Genomic DNA, 12914 nt, shown 5'->3' on the forward strand with positions numbered 1-12914 from the left:
GGATGAATACCCCTATCAAGGGTATGTCATAGTGCACCTGGAATTCCCAGAGGAGGTTGCTGGGGTGAGAGAAGAGGTAGACACAGCTGCCTTAATATGCCCTGACCCTAAAGGGACTTCTGATGTGTCTGTGCTGATAGGGACCAACTCCAGTCTCTTCAAGGTACTCGCAGATTACTGCAGAAGGCGGGCTGGGGACCAGTACCTGAATACCCTGATGATCCATACGCTTTGTGCTGAAGCCTATAGGAAAATTGAGAGCGCTAAAAGGGACACATCTGAGCTACCGCTTGGGGCACTGAAGTACGCGGGCACAACCCCCTTAGTAGTGCCTGCAAGGACGGAGCAAGAAGTGCTTGTCATGAGTACCTGTCTGAAAGGCAGTAAAGGGACGTTAGCAATGATAGAGCAGCCGATGGGAGGAGAGCTCCCTGAAGGAGTGCTGGTCCCCAGTGGAGTCATAACCCTACCTGCTGAAGCCCAGGAAAGGGTGACTATACTGATTGCTAATGAAACGAGTCGTGATATTTTTGTGAAGCAAGGACAAAAGATAGCAGACCTCTTTGAGCCTGAGTCGATTGTAAAACCCCAGTATGAAACTCCAGTTCCGGCAATAGACCCAGCAAAGTTTGACTTTGGAGATTCACCAGTGTCCGAGGACTGGAAAGATCGCCTGAGGAAGAAACTTTGTGAAAGATCCAAGGTGTTCTCACTGCATGAGTGGGATGTGGGATGTGCAAAAGGAGTAGAGCACAATATCAGACTACATGACTCTCGACCTTTCAGGGAGAGATCTAGGAAGATTGCTCTCTCTGAGATGGAAGATGTGCGACATCATCTTCAGGAGCTGGCTGCGAATGGCATCATTACAGAGTCCCGCAGCCCATACGCCTCACCCATCGTGGTAGTCCGCAAAAAGAATGGGAAAATCCGGATGTGTATTGACTACCGCACCCTAAACAGCCGTACGGTGGTCGACCAGTACACTATGCCTCGAGTGCAAGACGCCTTAGACTGTTTGCTGGGAAGCCAGTGGTTCTCTGTGTTGGATCTTCGAAGTGGATACTACCAGATCCCTCTGGGAGAAGAAGATAAGGAGAAGACAGCCTTCATCTGCCCATTAGGGTTTTATCAGTTCGAACGCATGCCCCAAGGGATTTCTGGAGCACCTGCCACCTTTCAACGTCTCATGGAGAAAGTTGTGGGAGACATGAATTTACTGCAAGTGTTAGTTTATTTGGATGACCTGATTGTGTTTGGAAGAACCTTAGAGGAGCATGAAGAAAGACTTCTTAAAGTGCTTGATAGGTTGGAGGATTATGGTCTGAAGCTTTCAATTGACAAATGCCAGTTCTGCAGAACCTCAGTGAAGTACGTGGGTCACATTGTGTCCCAAGAAGGTGTGAGTACTGATCCTGATAAAATAGAAGCACTCACTACATGGCCACGTCCAAGTAACTACAGAGAACTCAAGACCTTCCTTGGATTTAGTGGCTACTACCGCAGATTTGTGAAAAACTATGCTACGATTGTAAAGCCTCTGAATGATCTTACCAGGGGACATCAGTCCAGCAAGAACAAATCTAAGTCCAAGAATAAGGGGAGGTCCCCAAAGCCTCCTGTGCAGAGACACAATGGCCCCTTTGCACCATTTGGGCCACGGTGGGATGAGAGATGTGAAAGGGCTTTTCAAGAAATCATTACTTGCCTAACTCATGCTCCAGTCCTAGTTTTTGCTGACCCAAGCAAACCATTTATCCTGCATACTGATGCCAGTTTGGAGGGTCTGGGAGCAGTCCTGTACCAGGAAGTGGAAGGCAAATGTAAACCTGTAGCCTTTGCCAGCCGAGGATTGTCTGATAGTGAAACTCGCTATCCCACCCACAAGCTGGAGTTTTTGGCCTTGAAATGGGCCATCACTGAGAAATTTCGAGACTACTTGTATGGTGCTCAGTTCCAGGTGTGGACAGACAACAATCCACTGACTTATGTGTTAACAAGTGCTAAGCTGGATGCTACAGGGCAGAGATGGGTGGCCGCCTTGGCTAGCTATGAGTTCAGCATTCAGTACCGATCAGGGAGAAGCAATGTAGATGCAGATGCATTGTCCAGGCGTCCGCAGGCTCCAGAAGTTGCTGTGATACCCACAGATGGAGTGAGAGCTATTTGCAGTGTGAGTCGCCGAGAGCCAGAGGCCCGTGAAGACTTTCAGGGATGTGTTGCAGAAGCTTTGGGCCTGCCCCCTGAATGCATGCCTTCTGCTTCGGTGAACTATATTGCATTAGACCAATCTCCTTTGCCCATGCTCAATGCGGCTGACTGGCAAGAAGCCCAGCGGCAAGATATTGACATTCGTGATACACTACTTGCCAAAAGGGAGGGGCGAAGCCCAACTGCGGTTGTCCCACCTAACCCGGAGGGTAAACTACTATTGAGAGAATGGACCAAACTAAAACTGATTCAGGGAGTGCTACACCGAATGACCACTGACCCTTTACAAAAACAACGAGCACAACTAGTACTGCCAAAAAAGTACAGAGCCCTGGCCATGAGGGCCCTGCATGATGACTTTGGGCATTTAGGGATGGAGAGGACCCTGGAACTTATTCGTAGTAGGTTCTATTGGCCCCGAATGGCTGAAGATGTTCGCAGGAAATGTGAGACTTGCGCTCGATGTGTTCAAAGGAAAACTCTGCCCACGAGGGCTGCATATCTCAAGAACATCACCAGCAACAAACCTTTGGAGTTGGTATGCATTGATTTCTTGTCTGTAGAGGTAGACAAGAGGAATGTTGGAAACATTCTAGTAGTGACTGACCATTTTACACGGTATGCACAAGCATATCCCACACGTGATCAGAGGGCCACCACCGTTGCTCGAGTATTGTGGGACAAATATTTCTCAGTCTATGGATTCCCGGCTCGGATACACTCTGATCAGGGGCGGGATTTTGAGAGTCACCTTCTGAAGGAGGTGCTGAAGATAGCAGGAATTAAAAAGTCTAGGACAACGCCTTATCACCCCCAAGGTGATCCTCAGCCAGAGAGGTTCAATCGAACCCTATTAGATATGTTGGGAACTTTGCGACCAGAGCAGAAGGCAACCTGGAGCCAGCATGTCGCATTTCTGGTGCATGCCTACAATGCCACAAAGAACGATGCTACGGGAGTCACCCCATATCTCTTGATGTTTGGGCGAGAACCAAGATTACCCATAGACTTGTGCTTTGGTGTATCAGAGGATGGAGATAGCTATGAAACTCATCAGCAATATGTATCCCGACTAAAAGAAAAGCTGCGGGATGCTTATCGCTTAGCTACCGCTGCGGCTCGGAAGAACGCAGACCGCAACAAACATCGATATGATGCTAGAGTGCGTTCGCAGGAGCTCCAGCCGGGGGACAGAGTCCTGCTGCGAAATTTGGGTATTGCTGGCAAACACAAGATAGCTGACAGATGGAAGGCAATACCTTACCTGGTGATGGAAAAGCTGGGAGATCTGCCGGTCTACAAGATCAAACCTGAAGACGGTCCAGGGCAAATAAAGACGGTGCATAGAAACCTTTTGCTCCCTGTGGGGGAATTGGTAAGCACCCCTTGTGAGATGGGCCACGGCAGGGCCGCCGGGCAGAACAGAGGTGCTAGACCAAAGCCGCCATCCAACACAGACAGTGGGCCCCCTGCAGCTAACTTACCCCTATTCTGCACATCTGAGAGTGAGTCTGAGGAGGAAGACACAACCCTGGTGTATCCTGGGATGGAGACAAGATTTCAGTCTCGATCAGCTGAACCAAACGAGAGTTTTCCCTCTTCCGCCCTAAACCCAATGGCGGAACTATTTAGGCCCCTTTCTGATACCCCGGTGCTGCTGATGAGACCCCCCTGTGATGACACACACAGCTTATTGGACAATGGGGACAGACAGGTAGAGGATGTCCTGGGCACCTTGGACCCTCCAGCGTTAGAACTAGGAGTGCAGGGGCCTACGCCAGTAGCCGAGGGACCCTCCAGGGAAGCCTCTCCATCCGTCACTCAAGAGGATGTTCCCCTTACTTCGGCAACAGAGATTCTCAATAGACGAGACAGGGTGATAAGACCAGTGAAACGGTTAACTTATGATGCACCTGGGGTGACTAGTGAGGAGCCAATACATTTAGCACACAGGCTTGTGGAAGCTAAAGTGGGCTTCCTGAGGCCCTTTGGAGGAAACCAATGAGTTGGTATAAAGGGAGTGTGATTTGTCGGGACGACAAAGTCTCGGCTGCGGGGAGGATGTAAGCAGTGTCAGGATGAGCTCCACCCTGACATCTGGTGGTGAGGTGTGGCAAGTTGTGGAAAAGAATTTCAGGGGCCGATCTCATTTGCATAGGCACACCCACCACGCCTAGAATGAGACCATAGCTGCCCAAATGGTCACTTTGGCTGCTGTGGGATCCCCAGTGTCTCTGTTATTGGGGCAGGAAGAATAAATTGTTATTACCCTGATTATGGGAACTGTGCTTGGAACTGTACGTGGCCTTTTGTTACGATGGAGGGATTCACCATCATCTAAGTAGCACTCGCTAGGCAAGGGTCATGGGTTCCAAAACTGTGTGAATGGAGAGAGGCTGGGGACAAGTATTAATACTTGGTGGCATGGGCCCCTTGGTGAGGGCCTTACATGCTAATTGCACTTCCTCCTCTCTCCACTGTGGAATATCAGAGCTAATTTTGATTTCATTAGAAGTCTAGTTACAGGCTGCTGAGCTCACTTTGGGCTGACAGTGCACCAGCACTGGGGCTCCCCTATTATAAGCTGAATTCACCTAAGCGCTGAAATCACTGAGTGTTGTGTTAAGTAGTGGGGGAGCCTGAAGATATATTGTGGAGCAGTTTGCGGGCCGGCTGGCGAAGCAGTTCGACACGGAGCAGTGTGTGGATGGCAGGAGCTGCTTGTGGGCCGTGGAGCTGAGCGAAGGAGTTCGTGGGGCGGCTGGCGGAGCGGAGCGCAGCTGAGTGAAGGAGTTCGTGGGGCGGCTGGTGGAGCGGAGTGCAGCTGCGCGAAGGAGTTTTGTGGGGCGGCTGGCGGAGCGGAGCGGAGCGCCGCTATGGAGCTATGGGGCGGTCAGCTTCAGATCACGTAAGGTGCCTCTTACCCCCGTCCCATTTCCACCCAGGTTGGGAGGTAAAGCTCCGCCGATAAACTTTCGAACTCTGGGGCTGCCCTGACCAGGGACAGAGACTTTTGGGGCATTGGACTTTTGGGGTTGCTGGACTCAAGAACCAAAGGGAAAAGGGCATGCCCCAATTTGCCTGGGGTGGGTTGTTTTTTGCTCATGGGTTGTGTTATGAATCCGGTTGGTGGTGTTTCCCCAACATAATGCCACATTGTTTCTCTCTGTTATTAAAAGACTTTTGCTACACTCAGACTATGTGCTTGCGAGAGGGGAAGTATTGCCTCTTGGAGGCGCCCAGCGGGGGTGGTATATATTTGTCCCAGGTCACTGGGTGGGGGCTCGAGCCAGTTTGCATTGTGTTATTGGAATGGAACCCCTAGATATTGAACCCGGCCCTTGTTGCTGCCAACTCTGACGGGCAGAAGGGTTACATTTTTGGGGGCTCGTCCGGGATCGCCTGGGTCAGTACCCCTCGCAAGCACCTGTTGAGTGATCCACTACATTGGGAAACAATTTATATATTTTTTTTGTTTGTGCTTATATTTTGAGGAAATTACTGTTTGTATAATGGCTAATATGTCAGGTTTGTTGGGCCCTGGCTCAGCAGCTTCTAGCTCGGAGGCTGCAGCCTCGGCTGATGATTGGACAAAAGCTCTGGGGCAAATATTGGAAAAGGTTGTGCTGCCCCATGCTGAGTCAGACTCTTGTCGTAAGTTAAGATTATTTGCTGGGGAGGAGGAGTTTGAACCCTGGTTAGAGCATACCACTGAAATGCTGCAAGAGTGGGCCGTACCAGATGCAGAAAAGCGAAGATGCCTTATAGAGAGCCTTGGCGGCCCAGCATTAGATGTGATTCGCACCCTGAAGCTCATTGACCCTGGGGTCAGTGTGAAGGACTGCCTAGAGGCCCTTGAACACAACTTTGGGAGCGTAGAGGGCCCTGAAGACAGCTACTGTAAGTTCCTTAATTCCCGACAACAAAAGGGCGAGAAGGCTTCAGCCTACATACAGAGACTGGAGAGACTGCTTCAGAGAGCTGTCATGAGGGGAGCAGTGACTGCTGAGCAGATGGATCAGACCAGACTGGCTCAAATTGTAAGAGGAACTCAGTATCAGAACCCGATTCTACTTCATCTCCGGCTAAGAGAACGACGGGAACATCCCCCAAGTTACTCCCAGCTGATAAAAGAGGTCCGAGAGGAGGAAGAAAGGCAGGCTGCCAGTGAGTTTTGGGAAGCCCAAACATCGGAGCCAGCCAGCACAACACCACTGCAAATGGCCAGTGTACTGATGGTGAGCACCAGAGAGGAACTTGCCCAACAAATGCAGGTCCTGACGGAATGGATAGCTGAGCTGCAAAGTACCGTTGACCGAGTTAAGACTTCTAGGAATAAGAAGCCTCAAACTGTGGCGATTGAGAAGCCCGCACTTAGAGCCACCATCCCCCCCAGGCGAAGGGGGAAAGGTCAATTCTTCTGCTACCGATGTGGTCAGGATGGACACAGTGCTGCCAAGTGCCGTAATGAAGAAAACCCCTCCTTAGTGTATGGAAAGCTGAGGATCAGTTGGGAGAGATCCGGTAGCTGCCAGAGGGTCTGGGGACGGGGACCCCCCAGGTCTGCAGGATTTGAAGATTCCCCCAGAAAAGACTGTCCAGCTGGGATCCCTGCAGGACTGATAGGGCCTCGAGCAGAGGTCATGGTGAGGATCGAAGGGGTGGAGTGTAAAGCAGTGCTTGACACTGGATCTCAAGTGACTATTATATTTCAGTCATTCTACCAACAGATGCTTAGGCACCTGCCTATACAGCCACTGACTGGCCTTGGCCTATGTGGCCTCAGCATGGATGAATACCCCTATCAAGGGTATGTCATAGTGCACCTGGAATTCCCAGAGGAGGTTGCTGGGGTGAGAGAAGAGGTAGACACAGCTGCCTTAATATGCCCTGACCCTAAAGGGACTTCTGATGTGTCTGTGCTGATAGGGACCAACTCCAGTCTCTTCAAGGTACTCGCAGATTACTGCAGAAGGCGGGCTGGGGACCAGTACCTGAATACCCTGATGATCCATACGCTTTGTGCTGAAGCCTATAGGAAAATTGAGAGCGCTAAAAGGGACACATCTGAGCTACCGCTTGGGGCACTGAAGTACGCGGGCACAACCCCCTTAGTAGTGCCTGCAAGGACGGAGCAAGAAGTGCTTGTCATGAGTACCTGTCTGAAAGGCAGTAAAGGGACGTTAGCAATGATAGAGCAGCCGATGGGAGGAGAGCTCCCTGAAGGAGTGCTGGTCCCCAGTGGAGTCATAACCCTACCTGCTGAAGCCCAGGAAAGGGTGACTATACTGATTGCTAATGAAACGAGTCGTGATATTTTTGTGAAGCAAGGACAAAAGATAGCAGACCTCTTTGAGCCTGAGTCGATTGTAAAACCCCAGTATGAAACTCCAGTTCCGGCAATAGACCCAGCAAAGTTTGACTTTGGAGATTCACCAGTGTCCGAGGACTGGAAAGATCGCCTGAGGAAGAAACTTTGTGAAAGATCCAAGGTGTTCTCACTGCATGAGTGGGATGTGGGATGTGCAAAAGGAGTAGAGCACAATATCAGACTACATGACTCTCGACCTTTCAGGGAGAGATCTAGGAAGATTGCTCTCTCTGAGATGGAAGATGTGCGACATCATCTTCAGGAGCTGGCTGCGAATGGCATCATTACAGAGTCCCGCAGCCCATACGCCTCACCCATCGTGGTAGTCCGCAAAAAGAATGGGAAAATCCGGATGTGTATTGACTACCGCACCCTAAACAGCCGTACGGTGGTCGACCAGTACACTATGCCTCGAGTGCAAGACGCCTTAGACTGTTTGCTGGGAAGCCAGTGGTTCTCTGTGTTGGATCTTCGAAGTGGATACTACCAGATCCCTCTGGGAGAAGAAGATAAGGAGAAGACAGCCTTCATCTGCCCATTAGGGTTTTATCAGTTCGAACGCATGCCCCAAGGGATTTCTGGAGCACCTGCCACCTTTCAACGTCTCATGGAGAAAGTTGTGGGAGACATGAATTTACTGCAAGTGTTAGTTTATTTGGATGACCTGATTGTGTTTGGAAGAACCTTAGAGGAGCATGAAGAAAGACTTCTTAAAGTGCTTGATAGGTTGGAGGATTATGGTCTGAAGCTTTCAATTGACAAATGCCAGTTCTGCAGAACCTCAGTGAAGTACGTGGGTCACATTGTGTCCCAAGAAGGTGTGAGTACTGATCCTGATAAAATAGAAGCACTCACTACATGGCCACGTCCAAGTAACTACAGAGAACTCAAGACCTTCCTTGGATTTAGTGGCTACTACCGCAGATTTGTGAAAAACTATGCTACGATTGTAAAGCCTCTGAATGATCTTACCAGGGGACATCAGTCCAGCAAGAACAAATCTAAGTCCAAGAATAAGGGGAGGTCCCCAAAGCCTCCTGTGCAGAGACACAATGGCCCCTTTGCACCATTTGGGCCACGGTGGGATGAGAGATGTGAAAGGGCTTTTCAAGAAATCATTACTTGCCTAACTCATGCTCCAGTCCTAGTTTTTGCTGACCCAAGCAAACCATTTATCCTGCATACTGATGCCAGTTTGGAGGGTCTGGGAGCAGTCCTGTACCAGGAAGTGGAAGGCAAATGTAAACCTGTAGCCTTTGCCAGCCGAGGATTGTCTGATAGTGAAACTCGCTATCCCACCCACAAGCTGGAGTTTTTGGCCTTGAAATGGGCCATCACTGAGAAATTTCGAGACTACTTGTATGGTGCTCAGTTCCAGGTGTGGACAGACAACAATCCACTGACTTATGTGTTAACAAGTGCTAAGCTGGATGCTACAGGGCAGAGATGGGTGGCCGCCTTGGCTAGCTATGAGTTCAGCATTCAGTACCGATCAGGGAGAAGCAATGTAGATGCAGATGCATTGTCCAGGCGTCCGCAGGCTCCAGAAGTTGCTGTGATACCCACAGATGGAGTGAGAGCTATTTGCAGTGTGAGTCGCCGAGAGCCAGAGGCCCGTGAAGACTTTCAGGGATGTGTTGCAGAAGCTTTGGGCCTGCCCCCTGAATGCATGCCTTCTGCTTCGGTGAACTATATTGCATTAGACCAATCTCCTTTGCCCATGCTCAATGCGGCTGACTGGCAAGAAGCCCAGCGGCAAGATATTGACATTCGTGATACACTACTTGCCAAAAGGGAGGGGCGAAGCCCAACTGCGGTTGTCCCACCTAACCCGGAGGGTAAACTACTATTGAGAGAATGGACCAAACTAAAACTGATTCAGGGAGTGCTACACCGAATGACCACTGACCCTTTACAAAAACAACGAGCACAACTAGTACTGCCAAAAAAGTACAGAGCCCTGGCCATGAGGGCCCTGCATGATGACTTTGGGCATTTAGGGATGGAGAGGACCCTGGAACTTATTCGTAGTAGGTTCTATTGGCCCCGAATGGCTGAAGATGTTCGCAGGAAATGTGAGACTTGCGCTCGATGTGTTCAAAGGAAAACTCTGCCCACGAGGGCTGCATATCTCAAGAACATCACCAGCAACAAACCTTTGGAGTTGGTATGCATTGATTTCTTGTCTGTAGAGGTAGACAAGAGGAATGTTGGAAACATTCTAGTAGTGACTGACCATTTTACACGGTATGCACAAGCATATCCCACACGTGATCAGAGGGCCACCACCGTTGCTCGAGTATTGTGGGACAAATATTTCTCAGTCTATGGATTCCCGGCTCGGATACACTCTGATCAGGGGCGGGATTTTGAGAGTCACCTTCTGAAGGAGGTGCTGAAGATAGCAGGAATTAAAAAGTCTAGGACAACGCCTTATCACCCCCAAGGTGATCCTCAGCCAGAGAGGTTCAATCGAACCCTATTAGATATGTTGGGAACTTTGCGACCAGAGCAGAAGGCAACCTGGAGCCAGCATGTCGCATTTCTGGTGCATGCCTACAATGCCACAAAGAACGATGCTACGGGAGTCACCCCATATCTCTTGATGTTTGGGCGAGAACCAAGATTACCCATAGACTTGTGCTTTGGTGTATCAGAGGATGGAGATAGCTATGAAACTCATCAGCAATATGTATCCCGACTAAAAGAAAAGCTGCGGGATGCTTATCGCTTAGCTACCGCTGCGGCTCGGAAGAACGCAGACCGCAACAAACATCGATATGATGCTAGAGTGCGTTCGCAGGAGCTCCAGCCGGGGGACAGAGTCCTGCTGCGAAATTTGGGTATTGCTGGCAAACACAAGATAGCTGACAGATGGAAGGCAATACCTTACCTGGTGATGGAAAAGCTGGGAGATCTGCCGGTCTACAAGATCAAACCTGAAGACGGTCCAGGGCAAATAAAGACGGTGCATAGAAACCTTTTGCTCCCTGTGGGGGAATTGGTAAGCACCCCTTGTGAGATGGGCCACGGCAGGGCCGCCGGGCAGAACAGAGGTGCTAGACCAAAGCCGCCATCCAACACAGACAGTGGGCCCCCTGCAGCTAACTTACCCCTATTCTGCACATCTGAGAGTGAGTCTGAGGAGGAAGACACAACCCTGGTGTATCCTGGGATGGAGACAAGATTTCAGTCTCGATCAGCTGAACCAAACGAGAGTTTTCCCTCTTCCGCCCTAAACCCAATGGCGGAACTATTTAGGCCCCTTTCTGATACCCCGGTGCTGCTGATGAGACCCCCCTGTGATGACACACACAGCTTATTGGACAATGGGGACAGACAGGTAGAGGATGTCCTGGGCACCTTGGACCCTCCAGCGTTAGAACTAGGAGTGCAGGGGCCTACGCCAGTAGCCGAGGGACCCTCCAGGGAAGCCTCTCCATCCGTCACTCAAGAGGATGTTCCCCTTACTTCGGCAACAGAGATTCTCAATAGACGAGACAGGGTGATAAGACCAGTGAAACGGTTAACTTATGATGCACCTGGGGTGACTAGTGAGGAGCCAATACATTTAGCACACAGGCTTGTGGAAGCTAAAGTGGGCTTCCTGAGGCCCTTTGGAGGAAACCAATGAGTTGGTATAAAGGGAGTGTGATTTGTCGGGACGACAAAGTCTCGGCTGCGGGGAGGATGTAAGCAGTGTCAGGATGAGCTCCACCCTGACATCTGGTGGTGAGGTGTGGCAAGTTGTGGAAAAGAATTTCAGGGGCCGATCTCATTTGCATAGGCACACCCACCACGCCTAGAATGAGACCATAGCTGCCCAAATGGTCACTTTGGCTGCTGTGGGATCCCCAGTGTCTCTGTTATTGGGGCAGGAAGAATAAATTGTTATTACCCTGATTATGGGAACTGTGCTTGGAACTGTACGTGGCCTTTTGTTACGATGGAGGGATTCACCATCATCTAAGTAGCACTCGCTAGGCAAGGGTCATGGGTTCCAAAACTGTGTGAATGGAGAGAGGCTGGGGACAAGTATTAATACTTGGTGGCATGGGCCCCTTGGTGAGGGCCTTACATGCTAATTGCACTTCCTCCTCTCTCCACTGTGGAATATCAGAGCTAATTTTGATTTCATTAGAAGTCTAGTTACAGGCTGCTGAGCTCACTTTGGGCTGACAGTGCACCAGCACTGGGGCTCCCCTATTATAAGCTGAATTCACCTAAGCGCTGAAATCACTGAGTGTTGTGTTAAGTAGTGGGGGAGCCTGAAGATATATTGTGGAGCAGTTTGCGGGCCGGCTGGCGAAGCAGTTCGACACGGAGCAGTGTGTGGATGGCAGGAGCTGCTTGTGGGCCGTGGAGCTGAGCGAAGGAGTTCGTGGGGCGGCTGGCGGAGCGGAGCGCAGCTGAGTGAAGGAGTTCGTGGGGCGGCTGGTGGAGCGGAGTGCAGCTGCGCGAAGGAGTTTTGTGGGGCGGCTGGCGGAGCGGAGCGGAGCGCCGCTATGGAGCTATGGGGCGGTCAGCTTCAGATCACGTAAGGTGCCTCTTACCCCCGTCCCATTTCCACCCAGGTTGGGAGGTAAAGCTCCGCCGATAAACTTTCGAACTCTGGGGCTGCCCTGACCAGGGACAGAGACTTTTGGGGCATTGGACTTTTGGGGTTGCTGGACTCAAGAACCAAAGGGAAAAGGGCATGCCCCAATTTGCCTGGGGTGGGTTGTTTTTTGCTCATGGGTTGTGTTATGAATCCGGTTGGTGGTGTTTCCCCAACATAATGCCACATTGTTTCTCTCTGTTATTAAAAGACTTTTGCTACACTCAGACTATGTGCTTGCGAGAGGGGAAGTATTGCCTCTTGGAGGCGCCCAGCGGGGGTGGTATATATTTGTCCCAGGTCACTGGGTGGGGGCTCGAGCCAGTTTGCATTGTGTTATTGGAATGGAACCCCTAGATATTGAACCCGGCCCTTGTTGCTGCCAACTCTGACGGGCAGAAGGGTTACATACATACCACAGCTTCCACATCCAGTCATCTTCATTGTGTCATCTGCTACATGGGTCACTCCCACTGCCACCTCTGAATCTGTCATAGCCTTCCCACCTAAATCCTGTTAATCTTCTCCTCCAACAGAACTCCCACTCAAACTCCCCTGTTTACAGCTCTGTTTGCTAGCTCCTTTGCTGCTGCAGCTGTCTGATCAGCACTGGTCTGAATTGGTGCTGTCTGATCAAACAGCTGGTTATCTACTATCTGAGCAGCTCTGATTAGGGTGTGGTGAACAGTTGGACTGGTGGGGGGACCATGGATGACCTGTTTGTGAAAGGTCCCT

At 50.6% G+C, this 12914-nt stretch overlaps 1 protein-coding gene across 1 annotated transcript; it reads left to right on the forward strand.

Moving 5' to 3' along the window:
* Nucleotides 1-2900: 2900 nt before the first annotated feature.
* On the forward strand, nt 2901-12402 carry LOC140906339 (uncharacterized). The gene is made up of 2 exons (XM_073330064.1): nt 2901-5119; nt 11724-12402. The coding sequence occupies exon 1, from the start codon at nt 3071-3073 to the stop codon at nt 4214-4216; it is 1146 nt and encodes a 381-aa protein (XP_073186165.1). The 5' UTR covers nt 2901-3070; the 3' UTR covers nt 4217-5119; nt 11724-12402.
* Nucleotides 12403-12914: the final 512 nt, after the last annotated feature.

The sequence above is a fragment of the Lepidochelys kempii genome, chromosome 2, assembly GCF_965140265.1.
Source record: "Lepidochelys kempii isolate rLepKem1 chromosome 2, rLepKem1.hap2, whole genome shotgun sequence".
NCBI classification, from domain to species: domain Eukaryota; kingdom Metazoa; phylum Chordata; order Testudines; family Cheloniidae; genus Lepidochelys; species Lepidochelys kempii.

Coding starts and splice junctions, on each gene's coding strand:
- LOC140906339 (XM_073330064.1), top strand. CDS start 3,071: ATGTTGGGAACTTTGCGACCAGAGCAGAAGGCAACCTGGAGCCAGCAT.